The sequence below is a fragment of the Arachis stenosperma genome, chromosome 8, assembly GCF_014773155.1.
Source record: "Arachis stenosperma cultivar V10309 chromosome 8, arast.V10309.gnm1.PFL2, whole genome shotgun sequence".
Classification (NCBI taxonomy): domain Eukaryota; kingdom Viridiplantae; phylum Streptophyta; class Magnoliopsida; order Fabales; family Fabaceae; genus Arachis; species Arachis stenosperma.
The window spans coordinates 30,793,166-30,813,423 of NC_080384.1; the positions used below are offsets into that span (position 1 = coordinate 30,793,166).

General features: G+C 30.6%; 2 protein-coding genes and 1 pseudogene across 2 annotated transcripts; all 3 read left to right on the plus strand.

Moving 5' to 3' along the window:
• The first annotated feature begins 4,204 nt into the window (after window positions 1-4,204).
• Window positions 4,205-8,820, plus strand: LOC130945780 (uncharacterized; annotated as a pseudogene).
• Window positions 8,821-11,208: 2,388 nt separating this feature from the next.
• On the plus strand, window positions 11,209-13,419 carry LOC130946440 (uncharacterized). Its single transcript, XM_057875192.1, has 5 exons — window positions 11,209-11,573; window positions 11,651-11,833; window positions 11,954-12,165; window positions 12,311-12,572; window positions 12,782-13,419. The coding sequence occupies exons 1-5, from the start codon at window positions 11,481-11,483 to the stop codon at window positions 13,211-13,213; spliced, it is 1,182 nt and encodes a 393-aa protein (XP_057731175.1). The 5' UTR covers window positions 11,209-11,480; the 3' UTR covers window positions 13,214-13,419.
• A 4,394-nt stretch (window positions 13,420-17,813) lies between these two features.
• On the plus strand, window positions 17,814-19,541 carry LOC130945781 (ABSCISIC ACID-INSENSITIVE 5-like protein 1). The gene is made up of 4 exons (XM_057874483.1): window positions 17,814-18,671; window positions 18,907-18,978; window positions 19,320-19,349; window positions 19,455-19,541. Exons 1-4 carry the CDS (start codon window positions 17,814-17,816, stop codon window positions 19,539-19,541), a joined length of 1,047 nt encoding a protein of 348 aa, XP_057730466.1.
• The last annotated feature ends 717 nt before the right edge of the window (window positions 19,542-20,258 follow it).

Sequence of the window (20,258 nt, forward strand, 5' to 3'; positions counted from 1 at the left end):
TGCTAGAAGTGAAATTTATACCTTAGATAATTTTAGAATCCCAAAATCTTTAAATACTAATTCTGGAATTGGTTGTAATAATGTTAATGTTCAGCAGTTTCAAACTAAATCCATTGTACTCAACAATGGGCCTATTTCTAATTTTAGTAATTCACATATATTAGACTCATATTTGGATCTGGCCTTTAGTTCTCCGGTTAATAAAAATAAAGATGTGCAATTATGACATAAGAGGTGAGGCCAGACCATAGTGATATTCACATTGGTCTTACTATTCTTAATCAAACTTATAATTTTTTGGTTCTGCTGCTAAATTTCAACATGTATGTGAAATCTGCTCTATAACAAAGATGCATCACTTACTTTTTTCTGTCTCTAAAACTTGCTATACACAGCCCTTACAACTTATTTTTGTAGACATTTGGAGACCAGCCCCCATGAACTCTAAAATAAATTTTGATACTATATATGTTTTATTAATGCATATACAAAATATACTTGTCTTTATTTGCTAACTAACAAACTACAAGCATTCGTTGCATTTCAAAATTATAAAGCTTTTATGGAGACGCAAAGTGGTCACAAAATTAAAGCAATACAATCGGATAAAGGTATGAAATTTTTTTAAAAAATTTTGCTTTATTCTTGGTATCAGAAGGCATTTTGCACAAGTAATTTTGTGGTTACACACAACATCAACAAAGAAGTGCGAAAAGAAAGCATAAGCACATCATAGAGATGGACCTATTTTTACTTGCCACAGCTTCTTGTCCATGAATTTCTGGGAGAATGTCTTCATTAGTGCAGTTTATATCATCAATAGACTCCCTACGAAAGTGTTGCAAGATAGAAGTCCTTACGAAATATTATTTAATAAAAAATCAACTACAATTTTTTTAAAATTTTTTGTTGTGCCGGTTACCTTTCTTAAGACCATATAATAAAGTAAAGTTTGTATATAAATTAGAACAATGTTTGTTTTTAAGGTATGATGCTAATCACAAAAATGTACTTAGCAAGACATGTTAATTTTAATAAATTTGTATTTTTCTATAGTAATATTTTCTAAGTTTGATTCTTCTTCTAAAAATTCTGAATCTGTAGCATTAGTTGAGAATCTTATTTTTTATATCATTCTACCAATTAATATAGCCTCTTTTTCTCTTTTTCTCTTAATTAGTACATCATCTCATTAATCTCTTGATCAACTTCCTTGTTTAGAACAACCTAACAATTGTCCATTCACTTCTACATCTACATCAAATATTTTATCTAACAACACAACTTTACATTTAGTATCTAGTACATTAGATTCATCTATACCAATTGGGGATATTGATATTGTCTTACCTCCTATCTCTCCAACTCCAGTGCTACCTAGTAACACTCATGCCATGGTAACTAGATCAAAATCTAGAATTACTAAACCAAGAGCTTTAGCTACTATAACTACTTCCAAATTTATAATCATTGATTGATTTGATACACAACATTCCTAAAATTGTAGCTCAAACTCTAGCCTCTTCACACTGAAAACAAGCCATGAATATTGAATTTCAAGTATTTATAAAGTATCAAACATGGACTCTTAAAGAACTACCCCTAAATGCTACCATCATAGAAAGCAAATGGATTTTGCCATTAAAATGATCAATTTAAAAATATTCTAAAAGACAAAGCTAGACTAGTTGGTAAAAATTTTCATCAAACAGAGGAAATAGATTATGAACAGGTTTATAACCCAATTGTGAGGTCTAGCACAGTTTGAATTGTTTTTAGTATTACTGTCTTTTTAGGTTGATCTTTATGATAATTTGGTTTTAATAATGTATTTTTTAACGGTAAACTAGAAAAAACTGTCTATTTAGCTAAACCAGCAGGTTACTCTCATTCAAATACATCCTTAGTTTGCTATTTAAATAAGGCTTTCTATGGTTTGAAGCAAGCTCCACGAACTTGTTTTAATACTTTAGCCAAAATTTTAGCCAAATTTGGATTTAAGAATGTCAAATCTGATATTTTTTGTTTATTAAATATAATTTTTTTGTTTACTTAATTGTGTATGTTAGTTGATGATATTATCGTAATTGGTAATAATATGAATGAAATTAATACTCTTATATTTGATCTCAATAAAAATTTTTTTGAAAGATTTGGGACAATTCAGCTTTTTTTGGGCTTGAAAGCAAATTATTTGCCACAAGAAAATTGATTAATTACTCAATCTAAATATGCATCAGAATTATTAAAAAGATCAATTATAGAGGACTCAAATCTCATGTCTACTCCTATGATATTTAATCTTAAGATGTCTATCAATGACTCAAAATTCTTTGATAATTCAAAACTTTATAGGTCTATAGTAGGTGGCTTACAATATTTAATTCTTATTAGGCCAGATTTATCATACTCGATTAATAAAGTATCTCAATATATGTACCAACCCATATTACACCATTAAAAGCGTGTGAAAATAATTTTGAGATATCTAAAAGGAACTTTGAATCATGACTTATTTTTCACAAAATCTACTAATTTTTGTCCTTTTTTTTTGCAGATTTTAATTGGGTTGGTGACTTAGATGATAGAAAATTTATTACAAATTTTTGTGTGTGTCTTGGCAACAATCTAATCTTATGGAAGAGTAATAAACAAACCAAACTCAATAAGAGCAATATTGAAACAGAATACAGATTTATAGCTGCTGCACAAATCGAAATTATATCTCTTCAACAGTTGTTCGAGAAGCTGCACATTCTTAAAAATATTTCACATATCATCTACTGTGATAACTAATTCACTTGCCTTTTAACTGCTAATCTTGTCCTCTATAGCAGGTACAAATACTTGGAGTTAGACTTACACTTTATCAAATATCTAGACAATCACAGAAAATTTTTTATCATGCATATATCTTCATCAGATCAGATCGCAAATATTTTAACTAAATTTTTCTTTTAAATGAATCATCCATTTAGTATAAAAAGAATCATCTATTAGTTTAACATAAGAAATATGTGACAAAATTTTTTGCATAAACATTCAAGTTACCTATAAAAAGAAAGATATTAAGTATGACCAAAATAAAATACATCCAATTCTTAAAATATTATAAAAATTCACAATTGTAATCCAAGAAAAATCTCAAAATATATTAAAAATATTTCAAACGGTAACATCATCACATCACATGTATACATTATAATGGATTCCACTCTTTGCATAATTTTTAGGTATCCGGACTCAAATAGTGAAGAGGCTAATAAGAATTGTTAGCATTCTTTACTTCCAACAATTAAAAAGGTTTCCCTTGGTTTTAACAATTTAAACCCCTCAATATGATTTAGAGAAACACGCAAAAACAGAACAACATCCGAACATGATACACTATAAAGTCCACTTTTCATGCCATTCAACCATAACAATCCAAGGAATTTTTCAACCTAGGCACAATTTAAAATCAAGATTCAAAATTAAAATCATAAAAAAAAATAATTTTATTATTTCTAACTTCCCCCAAAAAGAAAAAAACACAGAGAACTGTCCTAATAAGACCCAAGGACAAAAACATCAAAGACCCAAAATTCCAAAATCTAAAAATCTAAGACCTTGAAGCAACAAAACAAGAAATTTGAATAACTGGGCTAAAACCTCATAATCATCAATTTGATTAGTTTCTCTATCGAATTAAGATTCCTCTTGTTTCATTTGTTGGCAATTGTTTATTTGGATTGTCTACTTATCATTGGATTACTTGTGGTTAAGATTATCTATATATTCATATATAAAAATTAAGTCAATTTGTTGAACCAACTAACACATATTATATATATAGACTGAAGAATTATTGAGGTGGCCCTCTGGCAGGTGCAGATTAATGCCGTTGTACAACAATTCTATAAAGAAATTTAGTAATTTATGAGTTCACTCAGCTTAATACAACTACAACAATATTCCAAACTAAGTAGTTGTATTCATACTTAGAAAAAGTGGGTGTTGTACCATTGTATTCAAAAGTACCTAGTTGATCAAAAGCCACACCAGTTATTTAACCTTTAGTAAAAAAAAAAAAAAACTTCGCACCACCATCAGCAAGTATCATCCACGGTACTTAAACCCTCCATCAATGAAAACCAACTATTAAATACTTACTAATTAGTTATGTGAAGGGAGGTTTTGAAGTTAGAGCAGTGGATGTCCTACTATGTTCGACGAAATAGAGCAGAGAGGCATCAACAGCACTGCCAACACTGACATGCAACAGCAGTGGCGCGTCCTCGGTAAGAAGGAGAAACACCTTGTTGATCGCACCTGGGTGGAACAACGTCGCCACGGCCAAGGGTGGGAAAGCTCCGATTAATGCGGCGTTCTGGAATGGTCTACGGAGATCGACTGTTGCCCGCACGTGTTGGATGACGGCGCGGCGTCCAATGAAGGCGGAGAAAAAGTTTACTCGATGAACCTGGAACTCTAGCGCAGCCGTGAATGGTTTTCAAATTTTGCTGCGGTAAAACCGTAAAAAGAGAGAATAGGGGTTGATTAGGGTGAATTTTTGGATGTTGTTGAAGTGAAATGAATTTTAGAGTCTAAGTCCAAGAAGAGCTGGCAGGTTTTTGGCTGGACCCCTCTTAATTTTCTAACATTATTGTTATTGTATATATTCTCTTTAAGTCTATTAAAAAATTAGCCAATGAGCCATATCTCACACGACATTCCGTCCCCTTTCTATTTCAAAGGTCTCGACCGAAGAAAAAAATTGGTAAGTATGTGAAAAGTGTGCGAATATATATTGTGTATCTAGAATTGGACTGACAAAAAAAAATCTATTAAAAAATCAATGATAACATAATAATGAATAATAAATTTTTTTCCTTTTAGAAATGTGCCTTTTCTTGTTGGAGGTTCCCTCACTTTTAAGGTTGGTATAGTATGTGGACTATTATAGTAGCTAGTGGGGGCCACCTAGCTAGTTCAAGAATCATATCTAGGGCTAAGGGTTTGGCTTATTATTTATTACTTATTAGTTCTACTACATCATTATTTTTGGTATTATATCAATAATATGCCAACATAGTACAATTGGAAATTTTTTAGGATAAGTTTCCTCCATTCATATATATTAATTACAACTTACGGTACGGAAGTATCTTAGAGAAAGAGGCCTTTTCTCTTTCAGAGGAGATAAAAATTGTAACGAGGTAAAGAACATGGAAGCATAATTAACTGAAATTTCTTTTTATTTATTTATTTTTTTGGGCTTTGCAGTCATTACACCTGCCACTTCAACCTAGCACTTCAACAACACTTACAATTTTTAATAACATTTCGGTATAGTGGGCCTAACAAAAAATGGGCCCAACAAAAGACAGCCCTGTCGCTCCAAAATAGGTCCAAAATGACCAAAAATATTTAATATAATATAACTATATAATCATAAATCAGCCACTAAACTAACTTGGGTTGGTCGAGTGGTCAGCTCTCTCGTCTGCTTAAGTAAGTGTCGGAAGTTCGAACCTCCGCTTTATACATGCAACAACTCATTGGCCAGCAGGACGAATTAGTCCTTAACCTGTGAAACTATTGGAACAGGAATACTTAGAGACAAAGGAGCAAATGATTCCACACTCCAAACAATCAGAAGAAAAGACAGAAGACTGTTAGATGGATGTAGTCCTTGCTTTATACATAACTAAACAGTCATCACCTAATGTTCAAGCCAACCTATCTAATGCTTTGCTGAATCTTTAGTCTCAATCTCAACCCCCACCAAATTATGCTTTATAAAGTTCTTCAGGTCTAAAACTATCATTCACACGCAAATAAGATACCATTGAGTAGATTTAATAAAACATCCTCAATTCATTCTTTCTTTGATTCTAGCTAGTCCATTCCATTATGCTGGGAATAGCAGCATGTATGGTGTTAGTGAGTGTTGTAATTTATGCATATAAAAGAATAATGCCTCCTCCACCAAAGGGTCCTCCTGTTATTTCTTCACCAAGAATTAAGCTGAGAGATGGTAGACACTTGGCTTATAGCGAGAGGGGGGTCCTGAGAGAAAATGCTACATACAAGGTCATTCTTGTCCATGGCTATGACAGCTCCAAGGATATCTATTTGCCTCTTTCTCAAGTAAGAACTCCATTTGCCTCTCCAAGGATATTTAATTTGAAAAATGATTGCATATAATGAGAGTGACATACATGCAGGAAGTGATGGCAGAGCTGGGTTTGTACATTGTGACATATGATAGAGCAGGGTATGGAGAAAGTGATCCAAATCCAAAGCGCAATGTGAAGAGTGAAGCATTTGATATTCAAGAACTTGCTGATCAGTTGCACCTGTGTTCTAAATTCTATCTTATTGGGATGTCCATTGGAACATACCCTGTCTGGGCCTGTCTCAAATACATACCCCACAGGCATGCTAATTAATTTCACCGTAAATATTCACAAATAAGTTCTTGAAAAATTTTATAATAGATTAGATCTTTGAGATAAGTGAATGGTGAAAATTTGCATGTTATTATCTTGTTATAAAATTAATAATTAATAATTATTAGATGATAATTTAATAAAACATATAAAATCATTTAATCATTTTCAGTTACTAATTTCATACTGAAAATATCTGCATATGGTATCAACTGTGGAGAATGATTAACTGCTTGAGAAATGGAGAATTATTGCGTATGGTAAAAGTTGTTTTAGAGTTCTCTCCTGTTAGTTAGGCGTTGGTTATGTCTGTTTATGTTGTTTTCTATGAGACCAAAATCTTTGTTCCCGGATAATAACACCCCCAAGATATAACTGATTCTTAGATTGGCTTCTATGGTGATTAGGGCTGTGCTTTTTGTCTGATTATATTTAGTGCGACATAAACTTAAATGCAGTATTCTAGGTTGTCTTTATATTGGAGGGGTTATGGTTTTTTGGTGTTGGTGTTTTAGATATGTAGGTGTTGCTTAGGCAGTTAGGTCTTTTGGTTAGAGTTTTAGTTTGGGTGCATTATTATGGTTTTGAATATTTGTCTTTCTACCACTCTTTAAATAATCAAGAACTACTCTTATGGATTTATTAAAACAAATAAAATAACTGGATACGAGTCTTTACCTAAAAATAATCAATTAAATCTCTAGATTTATAAAGTCGACTTACTTGATATATTTTTTAGATTTATTAATACTTTTAATCTTAAAGACGTATAACCCTATAATTTCATCTCAAATTTTTTAGAGGCCTATTTTATGAAAATAATTGATATTTCTAATTTTAAGGAATTATAATTCTATAATTTCATCTCAAAAGTACTTTTAATTTTAAGGATCTATAATTCTATAATTTGATTAATTTTATCTCAAATTTTTAGAGATCTATTTTGTGAAAAATAATTGATATTTCTAATTCTAAGAAATTATAATTTTATAATTTCATCCCAAAAGTACTTTTAATTTTAAGGACTTATAACTCTATAATTTCATCTCAACATTTTTTAGAAGCTTATTTTGTGAAAAATAATTAATACTTTTAATTTTAAATACCTATAACTCTATAATCTCAAAAATACTTTTAATTTTTAATGACCTATAACACTATAACTTCATTTCAAAATGTTTAGAGGTCTATTTTCTGAAGAGTAGTTGATACTTGATAGCATTGATGGTTGGTGCAGGTTACTTTTATTGATTTATAAAAAATAAAAAAAAATAAAAAGATCTAGATTTATAAATTCGACGATTTACTTGATATATTTTCTAGACTTATTAATACTTTTAATTTTAAGGACGTATAACTCTATAATTTCATCTCAAAATTTGTTAGAGGCCTATTTTATGAAAAATAATTGATTTTCTAATTCTAAAAAATTATAAATCTATAATTTTATCAAAAGTATTTTTAATTTTAAGGACCTACAAGACTACAACTTTATAGTTTCATCTCAAAATCTTTTAGAAGTCTATTTTGTAAAAACTAAAAAGTGATTAGTACTTTTAATTTTAAAGACCTATAAATCTATAATTTTATCTCAAAAATACTTTTAGTTTCAAGAACCTATAACTCTATAATTTCAACTCAAAATTTGTAGAGGTCTATTTTCTGAAAATCAGTTGATGCTTGATAGCAGTGATGGTTGGTGCAGGCTAGCTGGTGTATCACTAGTAGTTCCAGTGATAAATTTCTGGTGGTCTTATTTTCCTCCAAAATTGGTGAAGCGGAAATTTGAGAAGCAACTTAAAAGGGACCAATGGAAACTGCGGATTGCCCACTATGCCCCTGGATTCGTGCTTTATTGTTGAATGACCCAGAAGTTCTTCCCTCGTGATTCTATATCTGAGAGACACCCTATACTTCTTAACAAACGAGACCTGAAAACTATGCAGCAAATGTCACAAGTACCTATGCCCAATCAGGTGCAATTTCCATTGCTACCTACTTTCATAGAGTTTAATTTGTTATATTTACATAAATAAAACTCAATAATATAGTGAATCAATTGATGTTGCAGCATAAGATACGGCAGCAAGGTGAATATGAATCTTTGTATCGAGATATGATGGTGCATTTTGGAGACTGGGAATTTGATCCTATGGAGCTTCAAAATCCATTCCCACAAAATGATGAGGCTTCTTATGTGTATCTATGGCAGGGTCATGAAGACAAGCTTGTTCCATTTGAGCTACAAAGGTTCCTTGCAAGGCAACTACCTTGGATAAGGTACCATGAAGTTCCGGATGGTGGACATTTCATCATTCATGAAAAGTACTTGTGTGAAGCTATTTTCAGAGAACTTTTGCTTGGAGAACAACCAAAAATTAATTAATTATTGATTTGGCTAATTAATTAGACCAAATAGAACATGCTTGATGTAATAAATAAACTCTAAATAATCTAATTAGCCTCTAAAAAATTATTTATTTTTTAAATTGGTTTTTAATATTTTTTTAAATCAAATTCGTCTTTAAAGATTTTAAGTTATTCATGTTAAGTCCTTCTGTCACTTTGATTACTAACCACGTTAGAGTTTGCTAATATAGTATATTATGTGACATCACAACATATTTAGTAATTTTAATTGATTATTAATATGATCAATTTATGAAATTAGATCAAATCAACATCAAATTGAGGAATTTTAATGCCTCAAATTCTTTTTTTAATTAAGTTTTGATTTGATCTAATTTTATAAATTTATTATGTTAATATTTAACTAAAATTTTTAGACGTATGTTATAGTATCACTTAACATGTTATATTAGTAAATTTTGACACTATCAACAAAAAAAATAACGGAAAAACTAACGTTATTAACTTAAAATTTTTAAAAGATGAAATTGATTAAAAATATTTTAAAGATCAATTTAAAAAATAAATAATTTTTTAGAGACAAATTTGATTTACAAAATAAATAAATAACAATGTAATAATGCTATATGTGTTAACCAAAAAACATTGCTTGAATAATAGGCTAATTTTTCCTTATATATATGATTGACTTGTTTATCACTGCGTGGGTATTCATAGCGGGGCTAACTATTTTTCCATTAGTGTATCTTGTACGTAATTAATGAGATTAGGAAGAATTTAACACAGCAGCATAACATACGTAACTCCATCTCCATCTCTCCTATCTGGGAAAAAGAATGTTCTATATTTGATTCCTGCCACAAAATAATCACATCAAAATTTGTCTATATATATCCACGTTATTATTTTAAGGAAAATTTACTCCCCCAATCCGTGTCTGTGTTCTAAAATAATTAAATATTGTGTCAGACGCACTTTTATAGTGGGGTAACACACTACACTTGAATTAGTAAATAGTAAAAAGAGAGTCATTTAAATAAAAATATCAAAAATATTTTTTTTAAAGATATTTTTAAAAAATAAAATTTAATACATATAATTAATTAAATTATATTATTTTTATTAAAATTAGACTGAATAAATTATTTTAGTAAAAAAATTAATAAATTAAATTTTAAATCAATATAAATTAATATTTTTAATAAAAAATTATTATAATATTTTTATTATAAAACACAACTAAAATATTTTTATTATATATATATATATATATATATATATATATATATTGAAAAGTTTAAATTCTAACCCTATAACAATAGAAAAGAAAAGAGTTAGAATTTAGAATTTTTAAAATTAATATATATAATAAAAATATTTTAGTCATTTTATATAATAGGAATATTGTAGTCATTTTTTATAAAAATAATATTAATTTAGATGAATTTAAAATTTAATTTATTATTTTTTAATCAAATTAATTTATTTAACCTAATTTTAACAAAAATAACATACTTTAAGTGATTATATGTGTTAAATTATAATTATTAAAAAATATCTTAAAAAAAACGTTTTCTGCATCTTTATGAGCATCCTCTAGTAAAAAACTAACATTTTATTAAAATTAAATTCTCCGCAAGAAGCAATTACGAATTGCAAGCAATGTTGTATTAGTGTAGGTAATATCATATTAATTATTAAATCAAAACTTGCAGGATTAATCAAAATAAAGAAAGAAGCCAGAAAACAATAAAAGTGACGGTGACATGCATCCAGCTAAATATATAAAAGAATATTCTTAAAATATCTTGGTATAAACTCCCGCAACCCTCACCACACAAACATTCATCTTCTGCTATGTTTATACTTTATACGACCTACCCAAACATAGAATTATTATTATTATTATTATTATTTTACCGAAAATAGAAAAATTTAAATCCGTGACTTCTTATGTCATTTGAGCGATAATTCATTGGCAATGATAGAATTATTATTATTATTATTATTATTAAATGGAAAGTGCTATCACTCTCTAGTCTCTAATTGCACTTTGCCACTCTGTATGTGATAGTGTGGTCTTAAATCGAAATATGCACAATTTCAGGAGCCAGCAATCCAGCATTATGAGCTTTAGTATTCATTTTTTTTTTCTTTAACCATCAATCATCAATACAACTTGCCATTGTTGTTCTAATTTCATCAGGAATTTACTAACATCTAAATTTATGGTGTACGGTTATATTAAAATGCAAAAAAGTAAAAGTAAAAATAAAAATTAATCATCCTAGTGAACTAAGTCAACAGAGATCACCTCCAGTAAGAAAATATATCTAATTTCAACAAAACAAACCCATGAAATATGTTAGACTTGTAAATTTCTACATTTCAATAAAGCAGTTCTAAGGATTAAGGAGATAAGTTCAAGTGATATTACTAGAAGATATTTTTCTTTTGAAAAAATAAAAGAAAAAAAGATGCTTCCTTAATGGAACCTTTGTAAAGGATATCCCCCAGAAGCAAAGGAAAGAACTTGAGAAAGTCAAATCAAGTACCTCAAAACCTCTCTGATTTAAACAAACCAAATGAACCAAATTCAGTTTTCATTCCATTCATATTTGATGTGCACACAGAAATAAAAAGCATAGCTTGGATCTACTAAGTCATCAAGAACAGATGAAAAGATTCGGACATCACCTTAAACTATTGTTCAGTGATAAAAAACCATCACAATCTCAGACAAAACAACTCTGCAGAGGTTTCTGTCAGGTAAACACTGATAAGATTTGTTCATTCTTAATGGTTTCAATATTATATATGTTGTTTTTTTTTTTTTTTTGTTTCAGGGGACTAAGGTTGTTTCTCCAAACCAAGATGATCTTGTTATGATTTCACCAAGAATTAAACTCAGAGATGGGAGGCACCTGGCTTATCTTGAGAGAGGGGTTTCTAAGGATGTGGCAAAGTACAAGATCATCATTGTCCATGGTTTTGGAAGCTCCAAAGAGATGAACTTTCTCGCACCCCAAGTACAATTACTCATTCCCTTTCAACTTAAACAGAATAGTAGTACTATACAATTAAGATATTCATATGCTGAATAAGGTTAGATGACTGAAAACTCAACGTGTATATATACATATATACAGGAACTAATAGATGAACTAGGCATATATCTGCTGCAATATGACCGAGCTGGGTATGGAGAAAGTGATCCAAATCCCAAACGCTCGCTCAAAAGTGAAGCACTTGACATTCAAGAACTTGCTGATCAGTTAGAGTTAGGGCCACAGTTCTATGTCATTGGAGTCTCAATGGGTTCATATGCTACATGGAGTTGCCTTCAGTACTTGCCCCACAGGTACAGAATTACAACCTTCCATATGGATATATAGATTGCAAGACAAAATAGTCTATTAGGATTTGTTTGATAAGAGGGAGATTGTGTGTGTGTATTGTATATCAGTATGCATAGTTTAAGCAAAGGACCAATTAATTTTGTGCAGGCTTGCAGGGTTGGCACTGATAGCACCAGTGATCAATTACAAGTGGCCTTCACTTCCCAAGAGTCTAATAAGAGAGGATTATAGAAGGAAACTTGTGCAATGGGCTAGGTGGCTTGCAAGCTATTGTCCTAGGCTATTGCATTGGTGGGTAACTCAAAAGTGGCTGCCTTCAGCTGCTGTCATTGAAAAGAACCCAGCTTTCTTCAACAAGAGTGATATTGATATTCTAAAAACACTCCCTGGCTTCCCAATGCTTACCAAGGTATACTACTTATGAAGTTGGTATCCTGTATATCTAAGATTATTCAACATTACATATGTTTCAACTTTGATTGTCATCACTTTGGTGTCTCATTAGAGATTTTGGTTTAGGTAGAGTTGTCGCTTATTTTGTTTGTCATCTTTGTATACATTGAAGTAGGCATAAGCTGAAACACTTAAATTCCTTTTCTGTTATGTTGCTTGTTACAGGACAGCTTAAGGGAACAAGTTGTATTTGACACACTTAGGCATGATTGGAGGGTTGCTTTTGGAAAATGGGAATTTGACCCTTTAAAGCTCATGAATCCATTCCCTCATAGCACAAGTTCTTCAGTTCACATATGGCAGGGATATGAAGACAAGGTTGTGCCATCTCAACTTCAGAGGTTTGTGTCAGGGAAGCTTCCATGGATACATTATCATGAAGTTCCAGATGGTGGACATTTAATTGTGTACTATAGGGGATTATGTGAGGCCATATTAAGGGCACTCTTACTTGGACAAGAATACATTGCATATAGGCCTAATAAGTCAGCATTATTTGCACTCAATGGGGTTGAGGACAAAGGTTCTTGCTCCACAGAGGAGGATCCTACTTGTAGGGATCATTTAACCCTACCTCTTCATACTCCAAAGGATTAGTTTTTTACTTTTTTATTCAAAAATGGTAGATATAGAGAGTTCTCCATGAAAATATTTATTTTGGATTGCTTTTTACATTTTCATTATCTGTTTATTGTTTACATTTTTTCTTCCTTTGGGAAAATTATGTCAATTGTGTAAATTATGTTTGTGATTTGTTGGATGAAAAATAGAAATAGAAGGTGCCTTATATGTCAATTACTAAATTATACTTAGCCATCATTTTTTGGAATCATGCATGTGAAAGTGTTCTGTTTTTGACTAAGTGTGTAACTTGTTAGAAAGAAAGGAAGAATACATGAAAAAGATGGCCTTAAACTTACCTAGAATTTTTGGATTATAAACGTTTGGAAACAAAAGGAATAGAACTCTCCATCAGCCTGAGATGTTCTTCTCCAAAACATGATCTATTTTTTAGATTTCTGTAGAAAGAAAGGTAAAGTTACATATCCTATATCCTAAATTCTAAATTCTATCCTTAAATCTTAAACCTTTAAAGAAATAAAAGTTGAAAATGTAATTTTATAATAAGAGAAAAAATGGGCTAATATTAATTAGGTGCATTCTATGATGTAGAAATGAAATTGTTTCTACATGTATAAAAAGACATGTGTCAATGTATTAGTAGTTTATGATGATGGCTCTTGGATGGAGAAAAATTAATCAAAGTACACAATTATTGATTTTTTGGACCCACAAAAAGAGAGTGTGTGACAGTGTATTTATGACATAGAAATAACTTAAAATTATTACCATATAGACGAGATATATGTATTTGTAAATATAAATATATATTTTATAAAAATAATAAAAAATATTAATAATTTGAATTAGACCAAACTCTTAAAACTAAAACATTTCAAATAATATGGAAGGTGGACGATCTTAACCGTACTACTTCCATCTACTGACATTTTTTATTAGAATTTACACTAAATCAATTCAAATAATAACAAGGCGGGATTTGAATCCCCAACACTTGCTTAAGCAAATTAGTGAGCTAACCACTAGACCAAATTCATTAATTAGTTAGTTAAAACTGCCTATTTCTTCTGTTATTTTGAAACTGCTCATCTTTTCTATTATTTGAAACTGCGTATCTTTCTTATTATTTGAAATATTCTATTTTTAAGAGTTTGATTTAATTTAAATTATTAATATTTTTTATTATTTTCAAAAATTATATTTTTATATTTACAAATACACATATCTCGTTTACACTATAAACGAGATAATTTTTTATGTATTTCGTTTATAGTAAGGAGATATATGAAAATTGAAAAATATGCATATCACGATAGTCGATACAGGTAAAATTATCTCGTTTACGGTATAAACAAGATAAGAGATGCTGACATATTTTTCTAATAATTTTTAAAATTATTTATTTCAGAAAATAAAATATTTATTTAATTTATTATAACAAAAAATTCTCACATATTATTTGATTTATTGTTAATAAATAATGGTCTTAATTCTAATCTCTTATCTTGTTTATACCGTAAACGAGATAATTTTACCCGTATCGACTATCGAGATATGTGTATTTTTTCAATTTTCATATATCTCCTTACTGTAAATGAGATACATAAAAAATTATCTCGTTTATAATGTAAACAAGATATGTGTATTTGTAAATATAAAAATATAATTTTTGAAAATAATAAAAAATATTAATAATTTAAATTAAATCAAACTCTTAAAAATAGAATATTTCAAATAATAAGAAAGATAAGCAGTTTCAAATAATAGAAAAGATGTACAGTTTCAAATAATAGAAAAGATGAATCACCAAAAAAATAATAGAAAAGATGTACAGTTTCAAAATAACCGAAGAAATAGGCGGTTTTAACTAACTAATTAATGAACTTGGTCCAGTGGTTAGCTCACTAGTTTGCTTAAGCAAGTGTTGGGGGTTCGAATCCCACCTTGTCATTATTTGAATTGATAGTAGATGGAAGTAGTACGGTTAAGATCGTTCACCTTCCATATTATTTGAAATGTTCTATTTTAAGAGTTTGGTCTAATTCAAATTATTAATATTTTTTATTATTTTTATAAAATATATTTTTATATTTACAATACATATATCTTGTTTACATGGTAATAATTTTTAAAATTATTTATTTTAATAAATAAAATATTTATTCAATTTATTAAAATAAAAAAACCTAATACATATATCTCGTCTGCATGGTAATAATTTTTAAAATTATTTATTTTAATAAATAAAATATTTATTTAATTTATTAAAATAAAAAACCTAATAAGTTGTTTCTATGTCATACATATATTGTCACACACTCTCTTTCTTTTTGTGGGTCCTAAGAATCAACAATTGTATACATAGTTGTCAGAACCGAACCGGTCAAATTATTGGGTCACTGGGTCATTGGTTTAACCGGTGGTTTACTGGTTGAACCGGTTGACTCGGTACTATGTAAATAAAAAATAAAAATAGTCAAAAACCTAAAATTAAATTTTGAAAAATACATATTTTTACTAACATTTTAAGAACAATTAAGTCGAATTCTATAAATAATTAATACAAAAATAGACATATAATTAGTTCATACTACTATATAGTATCTTAATTAGACACAATAAGAATAACAATCTATGAATTATATCCAAAGAATAATTTCAAGGTCTAAATATTTTTGTATAATTAAATAATTATATAAACTAATTTTTTTCTCTGAATAAATAATTTTTATTTTATTTTTATATTCATTATTATTTTTTATTTTAAAATTAATTAATTTGTACGTCAATTAAAAAATAATTAATTTAAAAAATATTGAGTTAAGTATTTCCATGTATACATATATATATGTATTAGTTATAAAAAATTGAAATATATATTACAAAAAGCATTAGAAATACTAAAGAAATAGGTAGTGCAGTGGTTGTCAACTTGGTTTTCAATTCAAAAGACCCAAGTTCAATTCTTACTCCTTGCAAATGTATTTTTCCAAATTTAACAACCCGCATGCTGACGTGAGCGTGAGTTGGCCGTTGACTGGACCGGTTCGGTTCTGGTCCGTGTCGGTTTTGATCGGTTCATACCGGTTTTGACCGGTTCATTTCTTTAAGCGGTCAATATACCAAACCGGACCGATACATGGTCCGGTTCACCGGTTTTTCGGTCGCACCGGTCGATCCGGTCCGGTTTTTACTGTAAATGTATTTTTCATCGGCACGCAAGTTGGCCGTTGACTGGACCAGTTCGGTTCTGGTCCGTGTCGGTTTTGACCGGTTTGATCGGTTCATATCGGTTTTGACCGGTTCATTTCTTTAAGCGGTCAATATACCAAACCGGACCAGTACATGGTCCGGTTCACCGGTTTTTCGGTCGAACCGGTCGGTCCGGTCCGGTTTTACTGTAAATGTATTTTTCCAAATTTAACAACCCGCATGCTGACGTGAGCGTGACGTCATCGGCATGCAAGTTGGCCATTGACTGGACTGGTTCGGTTCTGGTTCGTGTCGTTTTTGACCGGTTTGATCGGTTCGTACCGGTTTTGACCGGTTCATTTCCTTAAGCGGTCAATATACCAAATCGGACCGATACATGGTCCGGTTCACCAGTTTTTCGGTCGAACCGGCCGGTCCGGTCTGGTTTTTACAACTATGATTGTATACTTTAATTAATTCTTCTCCATCTAAGAACCATTAGCGTTAACTACTAATGCATTGACACATGTCCTTCTACACATGTAAAAACAATTTTATTTCTACATCATAGAATGCACCTATTAATTAATTAAAATTGATTCCATATATTTATTCAAATTAAAAATATAGGAAGTAGATATAATTTTAAAAATCAGAAACTGGTAAGTATGAAGAAACTGATTAGAGATTTCTATATTTTAACTTCTTTCTCTGACCTAATTAATAGTCTTTGTAACTATGTAATGTATGTGAAAAAAATTAAGAAATTAAAAGAATAATTATTTGATCACAAAGGAATTAAAGCAGTGGTCCAAACTGCTGAAATAACCGAATTAACTTGTCAAACAACCCCATTGCCCAAGCGTTACATACATACATACATACATACATACATACATACATATGCATTGATGTCGCCAATGGCAGTTGAAGTCTCTTAAGTGTATATATGCGCAGTGTTACCCCCTTTTCTTGTATTCTATTCTTCAATTCCCTAACTACATTCCTTTCCTCTCTCTAGAATTCATCACATTCTCTCTTGCATGCTCTTCTTTCATATTCAGGTATTCTTTATCTTATTTTACACATGCATACATCTCTTCCTTTTCCTTCCTTTACTTTACTTTTAATCTTACTCTTTCAAATCCATGATGATATGTGAGTTATGTTACTTGCTTTTGACACAATCTCATTCTTCTGATTGCAACACATTCAGATGTGTCTTTGCATGTTGCATGCAACTGCTTATATCAATTGTATCATATATATGATTTTAATATTTTATTAAATCACTTTAATTTTGTTGATTTAGTTAAGTGGAATGCTGAATGTCTCTTTAATTCTTCATCAGCTTTTCTGGATCTGAGAGTTGAACAGGCCAATAGGGGGTTTGATTATTGGCCTGTTGATGCAACAAACAACAATGGCAGTTTCTGGAACAAAAACCATTTCTCATGAAACCCTTACACAAGAATTGTTACAATCAGAAGCAGCAGAACCAGTGAGCAAGCAGAACTCAATCCTCTCACTCACACTTGATGAGATCCAATGCAAGAGTGGTAAGAGCTTTGGATCCATGAGCATGGATGAATTCTTAGCCAGCATTTGGAGCTCTGAGGACAACAACAACAACAACACAAATCAAACCCTTCATGATGAACAAGCTTCTCAACACATCATGAAAAGTGCTGTAACAAAAACAGAACAACAACAACAAGGTTCATTCTGTGTCATCCCATCTCCAATTTGCAAGAAAACTGTGGAGGAAGTTTGGTCTGAGATCCACAAAGACCAAGAACCACAACAAAGGGATGAATCTAACAACATTGGAATGAATGAGGCACTTAGAAAGCAACAAACACTAGGGGAAATGACATTGGAGGATTTTCTAATTAAAGCTGGTGTTGTACAAGAATCAAAATTGACATCAAAATCAAGAGTTGCTACTACAACAATAATGCCTTTAGTATTTCAGAATCATGTTAGCAACATTGCAAGTAGTAATAGACCAATGGATCCAAGTTATGCAGTGAGGTCTCCTATGGGGGTAGGATTCCCTAGCCAACAAAATCTTGGGAACCATGGGACTAATAACAATGGACTTGGAACATATCCAATTTTGTTACAGAATAATAATAGCTCCACAAGGCTTCTGGACTCGAGCGTGGGCAGCAGCAGGAAGAGGGTAATTGATGGTCCTCCAGAAGTGGTGGTAGAGCGAAGGCAGCGCAGAATGTTGAAGAATCGAGAATCTGCCGCAAGATCACGGGCGAGAAGACAGGTTTTGTAGTTACACTGTATGCTTATTAGTCAAGTAACCACTTTGAGTTATGCTTCATTGCTTCACATTTAGCAAAAAACTAAGATTTGTTACACTAGGTACATGGAACTATAATGGCAAGTCATAAACTCATGGCTACATTAAAAAGCCACTAACTTTTGAACATGTTTTTGAGATAAAACGATATCTTGTGATGTTATTTTTCTTTCCCTTATGTCAAAGTCTTGTAATGCAGGCATATACGGTTGAGCTAGAAGCAGAGCTGAATGTGCTAAAGGAAGAGAATGAGAATCTAAAACAAATTCTGGTACTCAATTTGTGGGAGAGTTCTGTTCTTAAATTACTTTTGATTTTTTTTTTTGGGAGCAAATTACACTAATCTCTCTGATGTTTGGTAAAATTCAACCTAAGTCTATTCTATTTCTAAAATTATACATTTAAGTAGCAATATAACACTGAACACAACCTATAAAGTATAAACTTAGCACTAACTTCCCTTAAAAGAAGTAGGGGAGATTAATTTCATTTAGACAAATAGAATGGGGCTATGCTGAATTTTACCAAACCTCAGGGACATCAGTGTAATTAATTATGAATTATGTTTTCTTATGCTTATTATATTGTTGTGTTATTTTGAATGTGCAATAGGATGAAGCAGAGCTCAAGAGGAAACAAGAGGTAGTGAGTGTTATTCCAAATATAATGAGTTATGTTTGATACATTGCAGGGTTATGATTTATGAACATAACTTTGTAATTTGTGCTTTTTATTTTATTGAAACAGATTTCACAGAGGAAGCACACAACAAAGCCACAAAAGAGGACAGAAAAATTGAGGGAAATAAGAAGGACTATTAGTGCAGCTTGGTGAACATGTCAACAGGAACCTTTAAAATTTAATGAGAATAAAATAAGGTGTCTCTGTGTGTGCTCTGTATCTTCTAAGATATATATCTAAAGAGTCTGCTAAGATCTTATTATCCTCTCTTCTTGACTTGTACATTTGGAATAAAAAATAATTCTTTGGCTAGTTCTTAACATTTTAATTGAGTTTAAGTAGTGTTTAACCCACAATTTTAAGGTGAATTAATACATTTACATGCAACATGGCTTCTATTTACTTATTAGAACATAAATCAACATAGATTTGAAGGGGAAAAGAAAAAGAAATTGGATGAACCAAAGATCCTCCATATTACCCCGTTTTTGTAAGAAAATAAAAATAAAAATTATTTTCTTTTGGGTCATTGTAATTTTTTTCTCACGGTATGACAGGCCAATGATTAGTTCGTCCAATAATTAATTGGTAGCGGATCGGAGTTTCTTTATTGTAACTATGCCGTCTACTTTCTCTTTTTTTTTTTGTCACAGTTTTCCTCTATTTTCTATTGGGTCCACAAGGCCACATAGTTGATCCATTTCATTTTAGATTAAAAGCCCAAAATATATACAGGTAGAACAAGACCTGAGCCCAAAGAAAAACCATCTCTCTGGTATAAGACCAAAAAGTTCACGTCCAAAAAAATGACCAAAAAACGTAACCCTCTTTAGTACGTGCATTGTATGATATGGTCAGTCTGAACAAAAA

What these genes read in the sequence shown, in the direction of transcription:
- LOC130945781 (XM_057874483.1), top strand. Translation starts at nt 17,814, where the DNA reads ATGGCAGTTTCTGGAACAAAAACCATTTCTCATGAAACCCTTACACAA. An exon ending in GATCACGGGCGAGAAGACAG is followed by an intron (nt 18,672 to 18,906) that starts GTTTTGTAGTTA and finishes CTTGTAATGCAG; the next exon opens with GCATATACGGTTGAGCTAGA. An exon ending in AGAATCTAAAACAAATTCTG is followed by an intron (nt 18,979 to 19,319) that starts GTACTCAATTTG and finishes AATGTGCAATAG; the next exon opens with GATGAAGCAGAGCTCAAGAG.
- LOC130946440 (XM_057875192.1), top strand. Translation starts at nt 11,481, where the DNA reads ATGAAAAGATTCGGACATCACCTTAAACTATTGTTCAGTGATAAAAAA. An exon ending in TCTGCAGAGGTTTCTGTCAG is followed by an intron (nt 11,574 to 11,650) that starts GTAAACACTGAT and finishes TTTTTGTTTCAG; the next exon opens with GGGACTAAGGTTGTTTCTCC. An exon ending in TGAACTTTCTCGCACCCCAA is followed by an intron (nt 11,834 to 11,953) that starts GTACAATTACTC and finishes ACATATATACAG; the next exon opens with GAACTAATAGATGAACTAGG.